Genomic DNA, 20712 nt, shown 5'->3' with positions numbered 1-20712 from the left:
AGGCAGACATTTCAAGCATTGAATTCCTCACTTCATATGCTGCTGTCATTGTCTTTGCCAGAAGCAGAAACTTATAATTGAGGATGATTTTTGTCTAGAGCATCAAAAGGGTAGAATGTTTCAAATTTGTTACATAAAAGCAAAGCAAAATTACCTGTTAAAATTCATTTTGAAGTTTTATTTTTATCATATTCCAGGGAATTGTTGTGAATATTTATTTGGAAGTTTTTCAGTGAACATGTAATGTACAGACACTTTTTTGACAGCTTACATACATTTGTGCATTGACATTTGCAGATATTCAGAGATATGGTGTTAATAGCATTTCTTTATCATAATATTCTGTTATAACTGGTAGATTTTTTAAGGTATACATTTAGTTACAGTGCTATGATAAGCTGATAGATTATAAAGAGGAATCCATAAGTAATATTTACAGTGTCATGCCTTCTTATTTATTTACAGGTATTGTATCGACAACAAAAAAGCCATAGAAAGGGATAGAAGAATGATTAGGCTTCAGTCTCGCCTGATACGATATGAGACGCAGACAACATGTACAAGAGAGTGCTGTCCAATACCATATGCATTGAGCCCACTTCCGTCCCCTGCTGTCTTATCTGAGCCTGGAAGTGTGCCTGATGGAGAGATGTTACAGAGTGAGCACAGACTTGAAGTGGCAAGGTTAAAACGCAAAAGTAGGGATTTTGATGGCTTTCATCCTAACAAGAGGTAATACATAATTCAGGTTCTTTTTGATTTTTTTTAAGCCTAACAAGAGATAATACATAGTTTAAGATATCATTGCTGTTATTTATTTTAAGCAAGCAATAATGCGGTAGATAGAAGTTAACACAAGGATTTTGGTGTGATTTAAGCATCTTGCATAGTAGCACAAGTAGGCAAATGCAGCTTCAAGGACTCAGGACTTGTTAGTGAATAGGTTAACAGTTCAAGGCTTTAAACCTATTTATCACACCAGGTCTGTCATATGTAACTCATTTTTCCCCACTATTGAATGATACAAAGTAGAAATAGTAAGACAACTCCCACTGGAACTAAAGACCGATTTAGCAAAAGTAACAGTGAAAATAAACTTGAAGCCGGTCACAACTGATAAAAGCATGAATTCCTTTAATAACTGACAAGTGCTTTCGAATGATTGTCCTTCCTCAGGTCATCATATAGAATAGCAAAGTCACAAACCACTTTTAAAAGCTAAAACTGACCAATCAGATCAATGAATTATCTTTTGCTCCTTAAGGACTGAGACCATTACTTCTGTTAGAGAAAGTAGGTACCTTCCCATGTCAAAACTGTAGTGCATGTAGGTATATTTCTACTGAGAATGTATTTCAACATCCAGTAAATGGAAATATTTATTTTTTAAGACATTTTGCTGACTACAGAACATCAAATATTATTTATTTAGCAAAATGTCAACAGTGTGATGTTTTTATGTTGGGAAAAGCAATAGACAACATAGGCAACATATTTTACAACATTTAAGCAATATCCGTTGTCAAAAACGTACTAATGCACTTGCGAAACATAAAAGTAGTACTATAAGTCATATGTTTTGTTTCTTAGTTCTACAAGTTGTGAAAGAAAATTTTAGGGGTGAGGATTTGATTAATAGAACAGAAATGTCAGAAGTGAATTGGATTGGCATGTTGCAATCAGATAAGTTACCAGGACTCAATACATGTGTTCCTTTAAAACCTGCCCTTAAGGGGCGTAAGTTAATTCATTGATCTGATTCGTCACTTTTAGCTTTTAAAAGTGGTTTGTGATTTTATATGTTAAGCTTAGGAAGGACAATCGTCCAAAAGCAGTTGTCAGTTATTAAAGGAATTTATGCTTTTATCAGTGGTGACCGGCTTCACGTTTGTTATTTTCACTATTGAATGATAACACTTCAATTCCTTTCAAGTGGTTGTGCATTTTTTTACGTTAGCATCTGGTGAGAATTCAAATCCTACTCCTGTGTACAACCATTCAGTAAAAGAGTGCTTATTTAGAAGACAGATTCCACTTCAGTAAATGCTCCCATTTTCTCATTTATTTTTATCTCCGTCAAGACATTCCTTAGTCCACCTACCACATGAAATTCATTTTAGCTGCTATCTGATAGAGTGAGATTCATCCACATATACATTTTGCAGAAAAAAAACTTTGGAAAGTATTTATTCTTCCTACCCTTTTTCCCATTTTTGAGGGTCCATTAAAGTAAGCTATTGCAAGTAGGTGATCATGTTTTTTTTTCCATTTCTGGTAGCTAGCTTAGTTATCCATTAGGACAAGACTGGAGATTATGATACTAAGCTATGCCCTTCTAAATCAGTGTAGTGACCCCATTTCTTGCAGCAGCAGGGGATATTTATGCTCTGAAGATAGGACCTTGAGAATTTGGACGTATTTTATTGAGACTAGGGTATCAGGAATTTGTAAGTTGCATTACTACGCTGGGTCATCTGAAAGATCACCTAATATTATGAGTACTCGTATGTTTCTAATATTCTCAAACTTTTTAGTAGTTTAAGTATGCACTCATAATCTCCATTTTTGATACAAATTAATATTTGAATTATAAGAGTGTAATGAAGTGTTGCAGTGGCTACAATATGTATGTTGTTATGGTGTGCTTAAAGTATCACAGTTAATCGAAGTACAATACTTTGGACCCATCAGTGTTGCATTTAAATTAGCTAAAGCTAGCAAACTAACGTGCGCTTATGGCACCATCTGTATGGGATAGGCACTGCCTTTTATTGAGGGAGCACACAACTGCTGGAAAATCTTGCTTAGGTCATAGTTGATGTTTATGAGCAGAAGCCTAGTGTTACAAATACTGCTACATGTCATTCCCTGAAGATGTACTGATGCAATTCAGTGAAATTTCTGCAGTGTGCACCATTTCTGATTTCTTGTGTTGATATGCTTAGCACTGTGCAGTTCTGAATGTTCTGTCTTCCTGCATTCAGTGGTGTGCATGTTATGATACCATGCACTTTGCTAAGGTGCCATGCTATCCCCATGCTACTGCTACTTTTTTTTGCTTGGATAGTTTGGATGTTTACCCGGCAGTTTTCATAGAAACGTTTCTGCATTCCTTGTATAAAACTCCAAACCTTCCAAGTGTTTCTGCACTTTGTAGATCATAAGCTAAGACTTGCACTGGCACTGTCTTTATTTTACAGAAAATATAGCAATATGCGACTTTGCCACACATGTCAGCAGCTAGCCTGACCACCTGTGGAAGACTAAGATAAGCTTAAATCCTTCATTTCCTTCCTTGAAAGTGACAGCTGCAGGAGAAAACCCTTTGCAGGGATTGGCAGAAGATTCCTAATATAACCCAGGGTCAATGCTAGACTAATACATGAAAGTAAGGGAATCCGAGGTCTGACTTATTTAAAACATTCAACTGCAGATTCCATCCTTGAGGCATATATTCATAAGTTGTAGTACCAGTCTTTAAGGCCCTAAAGCAATTAAATATTGCCTATAAAATTGTACTTTGTATCTTTTATCCTTTATCCTACAGTCCTATTCTTTCTTAAATCATGGTATAGTATCCAAAACTCTTAGTCTATACATTAGTCAATTCCAGATTCTCACAATAGTTTGTGTGATAAGTTCACCTCTACACAATGTTTCATTCAAGTAAAGAAAGTGTACATTGTGTGTGTGTGTGTGTGTTAATACATCTGATTAAACTTCCAGATTTAATACAGCCTGAAAGGTTAGTTATTTGAATTCCTTATGAACCAAAATTGCTTTTCCCAAAAAATATCTGTAATGGAAGGGAAACACGTTTAGTTTCAAGCATCTATGTAATAACTTAAATCTCTAATTGTACAGATATATTTTGTAAATTTCATCTGTGCTGATTCCAGTTCCTGAAGTTGGTTTTCTATATAGATGCAGAAGAAGTTATACTCCAGTAAATGTGTTAAATAAAAAGCAAATGTATTGCTTTTATCTGTCATTAAGACAGGGTTTAAAATTTGCCCGATATAAGGTTGTAACTCTTTAAAAGACTTTCATGCTTATCAAATGTTAGTTTATTTGAAATTATGATGCTGAGGTCATTGTAATCAGTTACTACTTTTAAGTGTAAAACCCTCTAAACATATTCAACATCTTAAACAGTATCTACCAAAATACATGACCTGATATTTATTTTGACTGAATCATTGTCCAACCTTCTTAGCCTAAACAGAAATTTAATTTAGGTAGTTATTCAAGTCACACCTAGATATTGCCACAAAATCCTATCTTGCCGTCATCTGCATATTTGTTAACCCATCAAGTATTACTTGCTTGGGGTTGTTGCAAAAAATAAATTAAAAGAAAGGAGCCCAGAACGGAGCGTTGTGGAGCTTTGCTAAAATTAAAAAATAACCAGAAGAAATTCCTTGTGTTGTAACATTGAAAGCATTCTTGTAGCCAGTTATTAATTGATTTAATTTATAAATAGATTAAAAAAATGTATTTCAACAGCACTCGTGCACAGGAATGAAGTAAAGTATCAGATGCTTTGTCAAGATCTGAAAAAATATATATACCAGTGGAGATTCCCATATCCATTGCTAAACTATTTGCTCGTGGACTTCTGACAGATTTATCAAAGTTTACCTTGTTGATCTATATCAGTAAGATTACAATGTTTTATAAGAAATTCAGTTAGGCTTCTCTTAAAGCTTTTTTTCCAGTTATTGAAGTAAGGCTAACTGGTCTGAAATTCTAAATGTCATTTTACTAACTTTTTGAAAATTTGGTAGTACTTGAAATTTTCCAAGATTCAGGGACTGTGTATTTCATTGCATCCAAGTGACGTCTCCAGGTGCATCTGCAGTTAACTCCTACTGATGCCTCTAGGTGTTGGCTATTGCTCGTTCATATTTGCATCAATAATTCCAAAACCATGCTGTATACAAGGTTTTAAAAGAGTTCATCTCAAAGCTTGCATAATGCTAAACTCAATTGCATTAATATTTGATCTCTGTCTACTGCAGGCAGAGAGATATTAACTGTTTTTATTATATTAATTTATATAGATATAATTTTCACATTTTTCTAAATATCTCAGCAACCAAGTAACACAGACAGAACTCCTTAGACTCATGTAAAAGCTTTCAGCTAGATGAATGAAATGCTGCTGACAGTATGTGTGTAACTTGAGTGGTTGGTGAGATAGTGCAAGTTGTTTACAAAATATTACAAAGTAATAATTACTGTGTTTACTATGACTTATAAAATTCAGTTTATTTAAGACCTAGAACCTAAAAAATACTACCACCGTAAAAATATTTTGTGCTGAAGGGCTTGCCATTTATACTTCTTTCATAACCCCTGTGGCTCCAGAGATTTGAACATTTGTTTGAGATGTGAGGACATAATTTAATTCTGTCAAATGGCTTAGGTTCTGCCCATTAGAAGTTACAGTGCAAACATTCTGAGTTCCACTGGAATGAATAAGTTAAAAGAAATCCATTGAATATAGTGAATGAAGCTGGTCTAGGCATGTCAAGATTGTTAGAAATCATCACCATAGGAATCTTATCAGGACCAGAAGAATTTGTTCTCCCAACTTTCCACAAAGAGTTGGTTAGTAATAATTGGGCAAAGGTCATTACGAGTAGAAATAGGTATAATTATAGCTGGAAGTGTTGCCTATTTTAGTCCCATGATGCTGGAAAAATGTCAAAATGCATCACTGATCTCTTCTGGTTTGAGCAATGTCTTGTTTCCAAAAATTTTGTGGATTATTGTATTTATAGATTAAATATTTGAATTAACATATTTGTAAAATGTATTTTTATTTAGTGAATCACTCATGCTAGTTTCTTAAATATTTTTTCTTGTGTGAGTTTTGAAATCTGTAGATATCTGGTTGAGTTTAGACTTCATTCTTGATGTTGGGTGATTTCTATAGTGTTGAAAAACACATTTTTTTTTCTTTTTATATAACTTAAGTTTGGTGTTCCACCAGAGGAGATTTCTTTTGATACAGCTGTATTGAATGATAGATTAGGTTTTCTGTAAGGAGTCTGATAATATCTTAGTAATCTGCTGTGCCCCAAATTTCAAGCATTATTAGCCTTACTCTGCCAGTCAATCACAGATATAGAATCTTTTATTTCTTTATAGTCAGTCAAGCAGGTGGAGAGGGTCCTCTCGAGAGGTTCGAGACCCCTGCTCTTTCTTCGGATTCCGCCCCCCACTCCCTTGCAGCTGGGCTTGACTTCCATCATCCAGTCCCAGGAACAGCCTGTGTTGATGCCCCAGCCCGTTCCACTGGCAGAACACGACCCTGTTGGTGAGCCCTCCTCAGACAGTCCCACCAAGAAGGCCCCTCACAAACATAAGTGTAAGAGGAGGCACTTGGACTCCCCTGATTCCCTCACGGAGGACACCGATTTGGAGGAAGGGGAAGGTTCACCCAGGTCACCCACCGAGGACATCTCCTTTGGAGACATTATGGAAATGCTTCGCTTAAAGGGGGGGTGGTCATCCCAAAAACCTTCCTCGGACGAGTCGGTGTTCCTGGAGGTGTTCAACGCAGGCCCGTCTACCTCTTGGGTGTCCCCTCCGGCTGACCCCCTGGTTGACCTCATCACTACCAGGGCGTGGAAGGAATTGGACACTGTAGAGCCAATCCCCAGGAGGCCAGATAGGATTCTTAGTCCCCCCTGTGGATAGGACGGCTTGGAGTAAGGTTTCCCCGGTAGATGCCATGATGGTGGTGGCGGCGGCAGCCACCAAGAAGGAACTTGCCCAGGATAGTTCCTCTATCCATCCCCCTGATAAGGAGTCTCGGATGATGGATCGTATCAGGAAGCGGATGTTTGCTTCAGCTACCTTTTCCATAAGGGCGCTGAATTATTTGGCCCATGTAATTAGATTTCAGCAGGATCTGGTGAAAGAATACGCTGAGTCTCCCCCTGAGTCCATGTCGGCCGAGGACAAGCGGACTTTCTCGGCTCGCATGGCCACTCTGAAATCTGTTTCAAACACGTCTATGCGGCTACTTTCCCATGCCACAGAGGGGGTCGCTAGAGCCAGTGGGTCCAGAATCACCTTAAGGCGTCATGCCTGGCTCCGTCTTTGTGACTTTGTGGAACCTTTCAAGGCGTCCTTCGCGAACGCACCCTTCGGCTCTACCCTGTTTGGGAAGACCGTCCGCGACACATTGGTTCAGAGCGAGAAAGACGGGAAGACACTGTCTGCCATCGAGGTCCGCTTCTCGGCTCCTCATAGGTCCTTTTCCAGGAACCAGAGAGGACAAAAGAAGATGTGGCTCCGGAAGTCTCCGCAGTCCCGTTACGCTCCGGACCCTTCGTCCTTCAGAGGCAGAGGGGACAAGGTGGACGCCGGCCCAGAGGCAGAGGGGGGCCGAAAAATTTTGGGTCGCGGGAACCTTTTTCTGACCGACCCCCCGACTGCTTCTCTCTGGAGGCAGTCGGGGGGCAATTTTCGAAGCACTTGGCCCAATGGGAGTCCATCACAACAGATTGCTGGGTGCTTCGAATAATATCCAGAGGTTACTCAATCCCTTTCATAAACCTGTCTCCTCAGTTGAGGCGCCTCCCCGATGTACCACCCAGTCAGAGGGAGGCTGCAGCTATAGAGGTAAAAAAGCTGCTAGAAAAAAGAGCCATCCAGCACTCCCCCCCCCCCCCCCCCAGGCCATTCTGGATTAGGCAGTTACTCCAGGTTCTTTTTGGTGCCAAAGAAGACGGGGGACTTGAGGCCGATCCTTGACCTTTCAACAATGAACCTCTTCATTGCCAAGGAGAAATTCCGGATGGTCACGCTTCAATCCATTCTGCCCCTGCTGCAGGAGAAGGACTGGATGTGCTCCATAGACCTCAAGGATGTGTACTATCACATTCTCATGGACAGGCAATCCAGGAGGTTCCTCCGCTTTCGGCTAGGGGCCAGTCATTACCAGATCAGGGTCCTACCCTTCGGTCTCACCACAGCCCCCAGGGTGTTCACTAAGATCATGGCAGTTGTAGCAGCCCACCTGAGACTTCAGAGAATACAGCTTTTTCTTTACCTAGACGACTGGCTCCTTACCGCCCCCACCAGGCATCTACTCTGCTTAGCCAGGGATTGCTTCCTACTTCTAGCGTCCCAATTGGGGATCACCATAAACTTGAAGAAGTCATCCCTTCAACCAGTTCAAGTCTTGGAGTTCATAGGGGCCAGAATAGACACGCTTCAGACCAAGGCCTTCTTGACATCAGACAGACTTTGCAGTTTGACCTTACACGTTTTAGCCCTTCTTCAGTCACCTGCCCCATCAGCAGAGTTAGTCCTGAGAGCTTTAGTGTCCTTGGCAGCAGCAATCAATCTCCCGCCCTTAGCTCGCTTGCACATGAGGGTTCTCCAGTGGACTTTGTAGGTTCAGTGGTCCATCCTTCACCACTCATTGGACTTACCGATTCTTCTCAGCAGAGTTTGCAGAAATTCCCTCATGTGGTGGCTCCAATCTCGAGAGCTTCGGGAAGGACAACCGTTTGTTATGCCGCAACCCCAAGCCACGGTTACCACGGACACTTCTCGTCTGGGGGGGGCATTATGCGGGCAGAACTGTCCAAGGTACATGGACTCAGAGACCATTCTGCATATCAATGTTCTGGAGGTGAGGGCGGTGCTTCTAGCATTGCAAGCCCTTCATGCCTTTCTCCCTCCAGGGACTATTGCAATTCAGTCAGACAACATGTCAGTGGTCTGGTACATCAACAAACAGGGGGGACCAGGTCTTACCCTCTTTGCCGAGAGGCCATGAGAGTTTGGGATTGGGCAATATCCACTAACCGTTTTCTGTTAGCAACGCACATTCCGGGTCGGTCCAACATCCTAGCGGACAAACTGAGTCAAACTATCCTCTCTCCTTACGAGTGGTTTCTGAATCCCTTAGTAGCGAAACAGATCTCCCGTAAGTGGGGTCAGCCTTGCTGCGATTTTGTCACGTCACCTTCCAATGCGAAGTGCAGTGAGTTTTTTGCTCTAATTCCCCCTCTGGGGGAAAGCCCCAGAGATGCTCTAGTTCATGCTTGGCCGCCCTGCCCTCTTTATGCTTATCCTCCTCTTTGGTTGATAACAAAAGTCTTTCAGAAAGCTCGTCGGTTGCAGAACAAGATTACCCTCATAGCCCCATTCTGGCCTCGTCAAGCCTAGTTCCCGTGCCTATGGCTCCTCTCTGGATCTTGGATCCTATCCCAGATCTGATATCTCATCCTTCGGGATTGAAACCCCCGAATCTGGTCGATCTCAAGCTCTCAGCTTGGTTGATCCAGTTCCATTAGTTGCTCGGACTCCCGGTATCTCGTCTGCAGTTTGATCTATCCTAGTAGCAGCGCATAAGCCTTCTACCAGGAAGGTTTACAATAGTAAATGGAAGCAGTTTTCCATTTGGGCGTTTCATAGGAATTTGAACCCTTTCACTGCTCCCAACCCAGCAATGCTCGATTTCCTATCTTATATTTTTCAGCAAGGGGCAGTTCTTCTGTTGTAAAGGTTCAAATGGCTGTCATCTCCCATTTTCACATTGGAGACAATCTCAATCATCTCGCTTCCACCAAGATTTGCAAGATTTTTCTGAAAGGTATGTTTTTCTTGAGACCTCCTATTAGGAACCCCATCCCTCCATGGGATCTAACTTTGGTCCTTCAGGCTCTGACTGGACCTCCTTTTGAACCTGCAGCTTCTGTTGATTTGAAATTCTTGTGCTGGAAAACTGCCTTTTTGGTAGCTATTACCTCAGCTAGAAGGGTGTCGGAGCTTCAGGCCCTCTGTATTAAAGCCCCGTATCTTGTTTTCCGTAAGGACAAGGTCTCTCTCAGGACTAACCCATCTTTTCTACCTAAAGTGGCCTCCGAGGCGAACATCAATCAGTACATTAATCTCCCAGTTTTTTCCCAAACTATCAAAACAAAGGGGAGTACAAACTTAATTTGTTAGATGTTCAGAGAGTTATGTTTTTATTTACACAGAACAGCTGCCTTTGCCAAGTCTGATCAGCTCTTTGTTTCCTTTGCAAAACCCTTTTTGGGTAAGCCTGTGTCAAAGGTGACTCTGGCCAGATGGATTTCGAACTGCATTCTGCTCACATACAATCTATCTGGTCTGCCAGAGCCTACAGGGGTTCATGCTCATTCTGCCCGCTCTATGGCTACATCTGCTGCATTCTGGTCGAGAGTTCCCTTGGATGACATTTGATCTGTTGCTACTTGGGCATCCTCTCATACCTTTATCTCTCACTATAAATTGGATTTAGTGTGTAGAGGAAGGGAGGCTTTTGGCTCTGCAGTGCTCCGTAATATCCTTCCTTGAGGACCTCCCAAGTTTTTTGGTAGCTGGGGACTCTGTTCCACAGGTTGATGATCAAATGAAGTTACCTACTTCAGATAAAGAAGTTATGTACTCACCATAACGTTCCATCTGAGTAGGTAACTTCATTTGTCAGCAACCGACCCTCCCCTCCTTCCCCCCTAACCTGGTTCTTTGATTACCTGAACCCTAGGGTGGTTTTTCAGGTCATTTGTTAATCCTTAGTTAGGATTTTTCAGGTTGTTGTTTTGTCGTTGTGAGATTATATAGATGGGCAAACGCGATCTGAGGATTGGAAGGAGGTAGCAGGGTATTATGGGTAAGGGGAGGAGCTTGGAGCTCAGATCTCTAGCTTGGAAAGCTGCCGGCTCGGATCCAGGTTTGATCCAATACCCACAGGTTGCTGACAAATGAAGTTACCTATTCAGATGGAACGTTATGGTGAGTACATAACTTCTTTTTTTCTTTTCGTGTAGGTTACTAACTGTTTGTTGTGATTTACAATTTTCTTAGGATTGTTGCATTTTTTGTTGTAACTAGAATTTTTTGCAAGATGGCCAACAAACCTTACAGCTTCAAAAAATGTGTGGCCTGTGACCACAAGATCCCAAATTCAGACTGACATGCTAAATGTGTGTATTGTCTTGGAGCTGTCCACCTGGATGAATAATGCTCATCTCTACTGCTTTCAGTCTTTGGGCCATTACGGAGTGCGGGAACAAGCTTGTCCTGAAGGAACTTCTCCCTGCTCCTGCAGGAGATTTGTTCTTTTCTCATTCTTCTGATTCTGGAGCTTTCCCCTCTGTCAGAAAGCTTGCTGACAGACCTAAGGGGGACAAGAGTTGTGATGGACCTAAGGAGAAATCTATAGAGTCCAAGAAGTAATCAACAGACCATTCCTCCTCTTCTGCTTCTTCGGCTTTGGCACCCAAACTTCTAGAATCTTTGGATCTGACCACCCCCCCATTTTAGATTTGATAATTGTCAAATAAAATACCTTTCCACTGCTGGAGCCTAGGTTATCTCCACAGATCATTTCTCCAAGACTGCATTCTTCTTTCTTGCAACAAAGGATCTTTCATCAGTCATCCAGGTCTCCATCCACAATCTCATTTCTTCAATCAATGCAGTCCACCAGAAGTCTATCTGAAGCTAAAGTGAATAGAATGACTAGGAAGTTCCCCAGGAGCCAGATCCACTTGGGCCTTCTCCCGGCTCCAACCATTGTCGAATATGTGAGCTTAAAGCCGTCTCCTCATCCTGTTGTTCCTCGCACCCCAATCTGTCCCTTGGGTTCAGGGTATGTGGACCCATCTTTTTCCCAAGATGTTCTTCGTGTTTCACTGTTGCAGTCATTACATTTGGGTAATCCTACTGGCAGGTTGACCTCAGTCGGCCTGAATTCCAAAGTCCTGGGTCCTGCGTCGGTTGCTGTTGCCCCTTCCCTGACATCAGGTCATCAGGGGTATAAAAGATGCGGCCAACGCCATTTTCTTTAGTCTTTCTTGCTGCGGTGCCAGAAGCAGTTCGCAAGTGCCGGTCGGCCAACTCCTGAGATTTTCGTGTTCGAGTTTCAGATCCGAAGTCTTCAATAAAGCTAATTACCCCATTGGGGAAACTTTTTTCTTGCTCCAGACCGATGTCAGAAAAAGTTAATAATTGTATTTCTTGTGGTAAGAAAATACCTCATAAGGACTTTCATTCTTACTGTATTCCTTGCCTAGGCCCTGATCACAATGTTGCTGGTTGTCGGTTTTGTGCTAGATTTAACCAACGCACTATTAAGCATCGGTATGATTTTGCTTTAAACTATTTTGGACGCCGATTCAGTTATCCAAAAATGTCGTCGGATAGCCATCCGACTATCGGAGTTCATAAAAAATGCAAAGAAAAAAAGAGAGATAGACAACGAGGCCCAAAAATGACGACGAAGCTTCTCCCAAGCCAGTCGCCGGTTCTCAGTGAGGTGCTTTTGCAGCCCCTGACACCCGCTACTTTAGAGTCGCAGCCCGCTACCGACTCCCATGTGGAGTCGGCCATGCCGCTGGAAACTCAAGGTATTGGAGCCTCGGATACTATTCCTTCAGATGGGTCCGAAGCCGCTGAGCAGGCACCGGCTTCTGAGGGTGTATTCAGACCTAAACATCTTTACATTAAGCCAACCTCAGCTTCAAAGGCAAAGACTACAGCACCTTCTAAAGCAAAGAAACAAACTCAAGAGTCACGTGGACAGGCCTCTATGTCCAAAGAACAGATGCTCAAAATGGCCGAAGACTTAATTACCTTGATCAGGGGTTCCCATCCCCCTCCTGATAAGAAGCCTAGGCAAGAGACTGACTATGAATCTTCAGATAAGGTTTCTATTTCTTCTGATTCCTCTTCTGATCAGGAATACTCTCTTCCTTCCTATGAGGATTATGATGCTGAAGAATCTATACCTTCAGCTTCTCCTCCAGAGGACTATTCTTTTGGGGAAACCTTACATACCACGAGGGAGCATTTCCACTGGGAGAGCCAAGATTTTTCAGAATCTAAAAAGAGGCTCAGGGATTTCCTTTTACTACCTCAACATAGGCCACTAGCCATCCCACCTGTTTTAGATATTGTAGATGATGTGTTTTTGGAGTCTAGTCTAACCCCTGACTCCTTACCTCCAGCTCCTGTTAAGCCTGACAGATATTACAGGGTTCCTGACTCTCATAAATTCCTTTTTAAAAACCCTGCTGCAGACCCAGAAACTATTTCACAGGGTCCCAAAGGAGTTAAGGCTTCCACTGCAAAAAACCCTACCTCCTCAGACAGAGATTCTAGGGCACTGGCTAGATGGGGAAAAAAGGTTTACACGTCTGCTACCTTGGCTATAAGGGCCTTAAACTGTCAGTTTCATATGCTCAAATATCAGCAACATGTCATGGCATTGCTAAAACAGAAAATGTTATTAAACTCTGAATGTGCAGAAAACAAGGAAATGCAGGATTTATTGCATGCAGCTGAAAAAGTTGGAAAGCATACTTTGCAATGTGGTTTTGAACACTTGGCTGGTGACTCTAGACTTAAAAAAGGCGTACCTGCATCTCCTAATAAGACAATTATGCAGAAGATACCTCAGATTCAAGGCTGGCTCAATGCATTACCAATTCTCTGCACTGCCCTTTGGCTTATCTACTGCGCCCAGGGTCTTTACAAAGTGCCTGGCACCAGTAATTGCATTCTGCAGACAAAAAGGAATACAAATATACCCTTACTTGGACGACTGCCTAATTCAAGCAGAGAACATGGCCATTCTTCTACAGCATCTGGCATTTGTGAAAAAACTTCTAACATGCCTAGGGTACATGGTCAACGAAAAAAATCAAAACTAGTACCCTCTCAAGAGATAATATTCCTGGGTGCAAGCTTAAATACAACTGCCCAGATGGCTTATCTCACGCCAGACAAACAAAGGCAACTGACTACCTATTTCAAAATGTTGGCAACGGCCCAGTTATCTGCAAGAAAAATTTTGCAGGCTTTGGGCTTCATGCCTTCCTGCATCCTACTGATTCCATATGCAAGACTGCATATGACGAAACTTCAGAGGTACCTAAAAAGTGTTTGGACTCAACATTGCCACAGCTTGGAAACAATGATTACTCTTATTCCCTGCCTACAACAGGAGTTTCGATGGTGAGCAAAGGCTTGTCTCCAAAACAAGGGACAGCCATTCACATTACCCCCAGCCAGGCAGACGCTAACAACAGATGCATCAGATTATGCCTGGGGCCCCACATGGCAGGAAAATGCATTCTGGGCACATGACCCTCAACCCAAATGCATCTATATATCAATCAAAAAGAGATGCTAGTTGCTCAGAATGCCCTGACAGCCTTCAAGGACCTACTTCATCCAAGACAACTACTGATAAAGACAGACAACACCACGATCATGTTTTATATAAACAAGCAGGGGGCACACATTCTTACCCCCTTTGCAGACTAGCCATGACTTTGTGGGACACAGCATTAACTTAACAAGTACATCTGCAGGCACAATTCCTGCCAGGAAGAAAAAATACTCTGGCAGACTAACTAAGCAGAAACATCATGGATCCCCACGAGTGGCAGCTGGATCCACAAGTCTTCAACATGATAACAAACAAATGGGGGTGCCCGGACATAGATCTATTTGCCTCCCCTCACAACTACCAGCTAAAAAGATTCTGCACAAGGAATTATCACAGACAAGATTGGAAAGTGGACGCCCTGTCTTTCAGCTGGAAAAAGCTATCAGTATATGCCTTTCCCCCTCTGCCTCTCCTTCCCAAGGTACTCATAAAGGTCAGACAGGAAAAGCCAAAAATGATACTGATTGCCCCAGACTGGCCCCGCCAGTACTGGTTTCCAATCCTAAAGAACTTGTCTCAAGGCCCAACTTGGACCTTACCCTCAAATACCTCATCTACTGTCCCAGCAAAACAATCAGATCCTGCACAGCCAACTCAGGACTTTAAACCTGGCAGCATAGCGGATAATGTAGTCATACAAAGTACACCTCTCAGTACACCTGTGATGGATGGCATTTTGGAGGCCAGAAGGCCTAGTACTAGAAAAGCTTATGCTGGAAAATGGAAGAGATTCTATGCTTGGAACCAGGCACAAGGAACTGATACAGCTGTGCCAAATATTCCTCAGAGTTTGCAATACTTAACTGAGATGCTGGACAAAGGCCTATCTTTTTCATCTATTAAAATTCATGCCTCTGCCATTTCAGCTCATTATAATACAGAACCACCAATCTTTTCTCATCCCTTAATAAAGCAATACCTCAGAGGAGCCAAAAATTTAAGGCCTCCAAGAAGATCACCAATGCCTGCATGGGACCTCAACTATGTCTTGGAAAAACTGACCCTGCCTCCTTTTGAGCCAGCTGCTACTGCTGATATAAAGTTTTTATCTTGGAAAACAGCTCTGCTCCTAGCAATAACTTCCGCAAGGCGAGTTTCAGAGCTACAAGCACTCATGGCTGTGGGACCTTTTATCATCTTTTATCCAGACAGGGTCTCTCTGAGGACAAACTCGACATCTATGCCCAAGGTGTGGTGTCCAGTGTGGCTTTTAACCAAACTCTTCACCTGACAACTTTTTATCCAAATCCACAGAACAAAGGGGAGAGAATTCTGCATTCTTCGGACGTACACAGACACCTTAGATTCTACTTGGACAGAACCAAAGTTTTCAGAAAGACAGAGCAATTACTAGTGGCATATGCTGCAGGATCACAAGGAAAGGCTATCTCAAAGCAGACTATTTCAAAGTGGATAGGCCGCTACTTGCACCATGGCAAACCAGTGCCTAAGGGCATTAGGCCACATTCAACCAGAGCTGCAGCCACTTCAGCAGCTTTTCTCAGAGGAGTACCAACCAAAGACATTTTAGAAGCTGCTACTTGGAGTTCAGTGCACACTTTTACAAAGCACTATCATCTCCCACTCTACTCTAAACCCAGGGCAGGCTTTGCCACTGCAGTTCTGCTGTCTGCTGTTTAGCTCCAACCTCCCAACCTTAGCTTTGGAACTCTACCCAAATGTAATGACTGCAACAGTGAAACATGAAGAACATAGTACAGTTCTGTACACTTACCTTAAATGTAGATGTTGGGTGTACCATAAATGTAGATGTTCGGGTGTATTCACTGTTGCAGTCCAGGTTACCCACCCACCATCCCCCTTTCTTCTGAAGACACCTATCTTTCCTTCTCTGATTTATACAACCTTTGTGGTGTATTTGCTTGTAGATGAAGGTAAAGTTTATATTGGTGCATGTATTTATTTATAGATATATATATATATATATATATATATATATATATATATATATATATATATATATATACACACACATACAAATTTTGGCTACCCTTTCAGGGGGCACCTGACATCTGGGGCAAGAAAAACTAAAGAAAATGGCGTTGGCCGCATCTTTTATACCCCTGACGTCAGGGAAGGGGCGACAGCAGCCAACGCAGGACCCAGGACTTTGGAATTTAGGCCGACTGAGGGCAACCTGCCAGCAGGATTACTCAAATGTAATGACTGCAACAGTAAATACACTCGAACATCTACATTTATGGTAAGTGTACACGACTGTACTTTCTCTCCACATCGGATCTGAAGACCTAGTTGTCTGTGACTCTGGCGGCTTCACTGATCCAGCCGGTTCTGAGTAGGTGAGATCTTGAAAGATCTCGAGACTGAAGAATTTGTGCTGGATCCAGGGGTACACGTTCAACTCCAAAGTTTCAAATCCATCCCTTCCTCTCAAAGCCTCGACACTAGACAGCTAGGTGCCAGCATCAACTTTGGAGCCTGACCAAGTTAGATTCCAGGATCAGTCTGGAGCGAAAGCTTCGGCTTTGTCTGGAATGCTCCCTGTTCCTCACTTGGCTTCTGCATTCGAAACCATTGAGAGAGTGCTCTCCCTTTCTGTCTGGCAGACTTCTCTTCCACACTTAGGTTCATCCTTCCCATCCATCCGTCATAGGATGACCTTGGATCCTGATACTGCTCATTCTTTCCCACTGGGATAGCCAGCCCAGTTGAGCCTCAAGACGGTCCATCTTCAGGATTCCCTTTGAATCTTCTCTGGATAATCTCACAGTAGAAGTTCGTAGAAAGTATACATACAAGAGGAAGCACATTGATTCTCCTCAGGAATCATTAACTGAACTGAAGATGGGGGGAGAGTTCCCATACCCCCCCCCCCCTTGAGGACATCTCATTAGGGGAGGTACTTGAACTGTTGAGATAGAAAGTTGGGTTGTCCTCCAAAGCTCCCACCTAGGAGTAGAACTCAGTTTTTCTTGAGGTTTTTGGAACCACCCTAGCTACTATTTTGTCCCTCCTGCAGATGAGATGCTTGTTCTAATCTTGAAGTGAGCATGGAAGGAACCAGACATGGCTAAACCCGATAAATTATTGGTTTCAATGAGAGATCACCCACGTTGAAGCAAGGGTCCCCACTGTTGAGACCATGATGGTGGCTTGCTAAAGAAAGCTCTTCTATACCCCCCCCCCAAACAGAGAGTGCAGGGCATTGGACAGATTTTGGAGGTGGGTATACGCTTAAGCAACCTTTGCACTGAGGGTGCTAAACTCTTGACATGTTTCTAAAGGGATTTGATGAAGGAGCTCCCCAAATCTGTCTTGCGGCCCATATCTGCTGAGGACAAGAAAAATGCGGACTGACAGTTGGCCATACTTCAGTCCCTTTTGGACATCTTGATGTGCCTCCTTTCCAGTGTGACTGAGGACACTTTGAGAGTTGCAGGCACAGGCATTAACATAAGGAGATGTGACGTCACAGAACATTTTAAGACCACCTTTGCTAATGACCCTTATGATAGCTCCATACTCTCTCCAGAAGTGAGCAAGACAGGAAAACCCTTTCTGCCATAGGAATATGGTTCCTGACCCCATAGAGGTCTTTCTGTTGGAACCAGAAGGGAGGGAAGCTGTAATTCCATAAGTCTTGAAGGTTTTCTCCTGACTCTTCTGGAGATGAACCCTCTGGGTACAGAAGGAGAAATTGTAGTGGTGGACATCACCCCTATGGCAGAGGTAGTACACAAAATCGGGGCTTTCAGGGTGCTTTTTTGAGATGTCCTACTAGTGCCAAATGGTTGCCGAACTACCGCACTCTGGAGGTAGTCGAGGGCATTTATCTCTACATCCCACGTCCATCACAAAAGACACGTGGGTGCAGAAGATCATAACCAGAGGCTACTCAATCCCCTTTCTTTCTTACCTCTCCCAACTTCTTGAAAGATTCCCAACATTCCACCCTTCCAAAGAAAAGCAGCAGTTTTAGATGTAAAAAATCTGCTAGACTATTGAGTCATCCAGGAGGTCCCGTCAGACATACAGTACATGGATCTGTATCTTACTCGAGATTCTTTTTGGTGCAAAAAAAAAAAAAACAGGGAACCTCAGGCCAGTTTTTGATGTAAGCCATCTAAATCAGTATATCAAACAGATGAAGTTCTGGATGGTCACTGTGCAGTATATTTTCCCATTACTGAGGATGATTAGAAGTGCTTGATAGAATTTCAGGACACAGACTACCACATAAAAATGGACAGGCACTCCAGGTTTCTCGGTTTTCAGCTGGGAGGCGGTCAGTTCCAATTCAGAGAACTGTCTTTTGGCCTCACCAGAGTCATGTAGGTGTTCACCAAGTGTAAGGCAGTAGATCACCTCAGACCTCAAGGGTTTTGAGTGTTCCCATACCTGATGACTGTCTCATCACTGTCCCTGCCAGGAATATTCTCATCCGCACAGTGGACTTCCTTACTCCATCTTTGCAGTGAGATGGGCATTACAGTGAACTCAGCAAAGTCAAAGTTACTTCTTGTTCAGATAATAGAGTTTATAGGAGTACACCCAGACACAAAGTACCAAATAGCAGACTACCAGAGAACAGAATTGCTACCCTTCACAGACAGGCTGTAGACATTCTTTCCTGTCAGAAGCCACTAGCAAGATTGATTCTTGACCTCTTGGATCTATGACTGCTTCAATAACCCTGGTCCCCCTTCCCACATATCATGTGAGAGTTCTTCATTGGACACTTTCAGTTCATTGGTCCATCAAACATCAACCTATGAGCTTCTACGTATTTCTCACAAACCTTTGCAGAATGTACATATGATGTTGTCTCGAGTCACCAAAGGTCTCCCAAGATCATCATTTTTCACTGCTTCCTCCCCAAGCCACAGTGTCCACATACCCCTCCCAGCTAGGGGGGCAGTATCTGGGATTTCCGAGGCCAGTCTTCATATCAGCATGCTGGAGATGAAGGCAGTCATCTTAGCTTTACGGGTTTTCCAGGACTTCTGCCCTGTGGGAGTGATATCCATCCAGATAGTCAACATGTCAATAGTCTGGTGCATAACCAAACATGGGGGAATACGTTTGTCCTAATTTTGTCGAGAGGCTATAAGAGTTTGGCAGTAAAAAATAACTTCCCACTGCTTCCTGATGTTAATGCACATCCTGAGAAAATCCAGTATTTTGGCAAATAGGTTGAGCAGGTCTATTCTTCTGCTTCACAAGTATTCCCTCAATCTGACAATGGCAGAGCAGATTTTCCTCCACTGGGGTTGACCACACTGGGATCTCTTTGCCTCCCCACACAAATCCAAGTACAATAAGTAACTTTGCCTTAATCCCCCAGGAAGGGGAGACTGCAAGGGTTGCTATTACCCATATTTGGCCCCTCATGCTCCGGTATGCCTTTCCTGCAACTTAGCTTATCCCAAAGTTCCTACAGAAAGCCTTGACAAAGAAGGTCACAGTCATCCTCATTACCCCATTCTGGCCCGACAGGTGTGAATTCCCTTCCTCTGGCCTGATCTGATAAATCTGCCTTGGGTACTGGATCCCAATCCAGATCATCTCACTTGCCCATCTGGATTGCCTAAAGTGGACATTCAAGAAATCAAATTGACTGCTTGGATTCTCCACTACAAATGATCTAGGCAGTCCAGTCTCTCTTTCCAGGTGGTTCACATCCATAGTTCCACACAGAGACCTTCTACCAGAAAGATTTACAGAAACAAGTGGAAAAGATTTTTCAGTTTGGGCTTCTAATATAAATCTAGACCATTTTCAACTCTTTTCCAGCTATTTTAGATTTCTGGCTCCCCTTTTTCACTGTGGGAACAGCTGTTCAACTGTTAAAGTTCAGCTAGCGGCCATTTCAGATTTTCACATAGGAGAGAAAATCAAGTCTTCCATTGCCACTCTAAAAAAATATCCAAGGCATTTCTCAAGGGTACTTTCCTTCTCAGACCTCCCTTTAGGGACCCTGTTCATCATTTGGATAAAAACAGCTCTCTTACAAGTTTTAATAGGCCTCCTTTTTATCCTGCGGCTAACATGGACCAAAAATTTCTTGCTTGGAACGCTTTGTTTCTGGTAGCAGTTACTTCAGCTCAGAGAGTATAAGAATTACATGTCCTCTCTTGCAAACCTCCTTATCTGTTTTTTTTTTTCATAAGAGTAGAGTGACCCTGAGAACTAATCCATCAGTTATCCCAAAGGTAGCTACAGAAACTTCAGTTAATCAGTTTACCATTCTTCCACTTTTCTTTCTGAATTTTACCAACAAAGGAAACTATATGCTGCATTAGTTGGATGAGCATTGCCAACTCCACTTTTACCTTCACCATACAAAAAAACTTAGAAAATTTGATTAGTTATTTGGCTTCTTTTCTGCAGACAGACTAGGACAAGGAGTTGAGTTTCATTAGCTGGGGACTTTGTCTCAACCATTGAGGAATGGATGAAAGAGACAACATCAGATACAAAAGTTAATGTACTTACTATAG

The 20712-nt window shown here is 42.6% G+C and overlaps 1 protein-coding gene across 2 annotated transcripts in view; it reads left to right on the top strand.

Moving 5' to 3' along the window:
- Positions 1-20712, top strand: part of LOC122798172 (MDM2 binding protein) — a 983220-nt gene that overhangs the window by 657318 nt on the left and 305190 nt on the right. For both annotated transcript variants that reach the window (XM_044066913.1, XM_044066912.1), the window contains exon 14: positions 466-732. In XM_044066913.1, the coding sequence (XP_043922848.1) occupies positions 466-732 (267 nt within the window). The remainder of the gene's footprint in view (positions 1-465; positions 733-20712) is intronic.

This window comes from Protopterus annectens, chromosome 3.part1 (assembly GCF_019279795.1).
Source record: "Protopterus annectens isolate FY-2018-M chromosome 3.part1, PAN1.0, whole genome shotgun sequence".
Classification (NCBI taxonomy): domain Eukaryota; kingdom Metazoa; phylum Chordata; order Ceratodontiformes; family Protopteridae; genus Protopterus; species Protopterus annectens.
The sequence above is the reverse complement of the archived record's forward strand: the minus strand, read 5'-3'. Positions and strand labels throughout refer to the sequence as shown.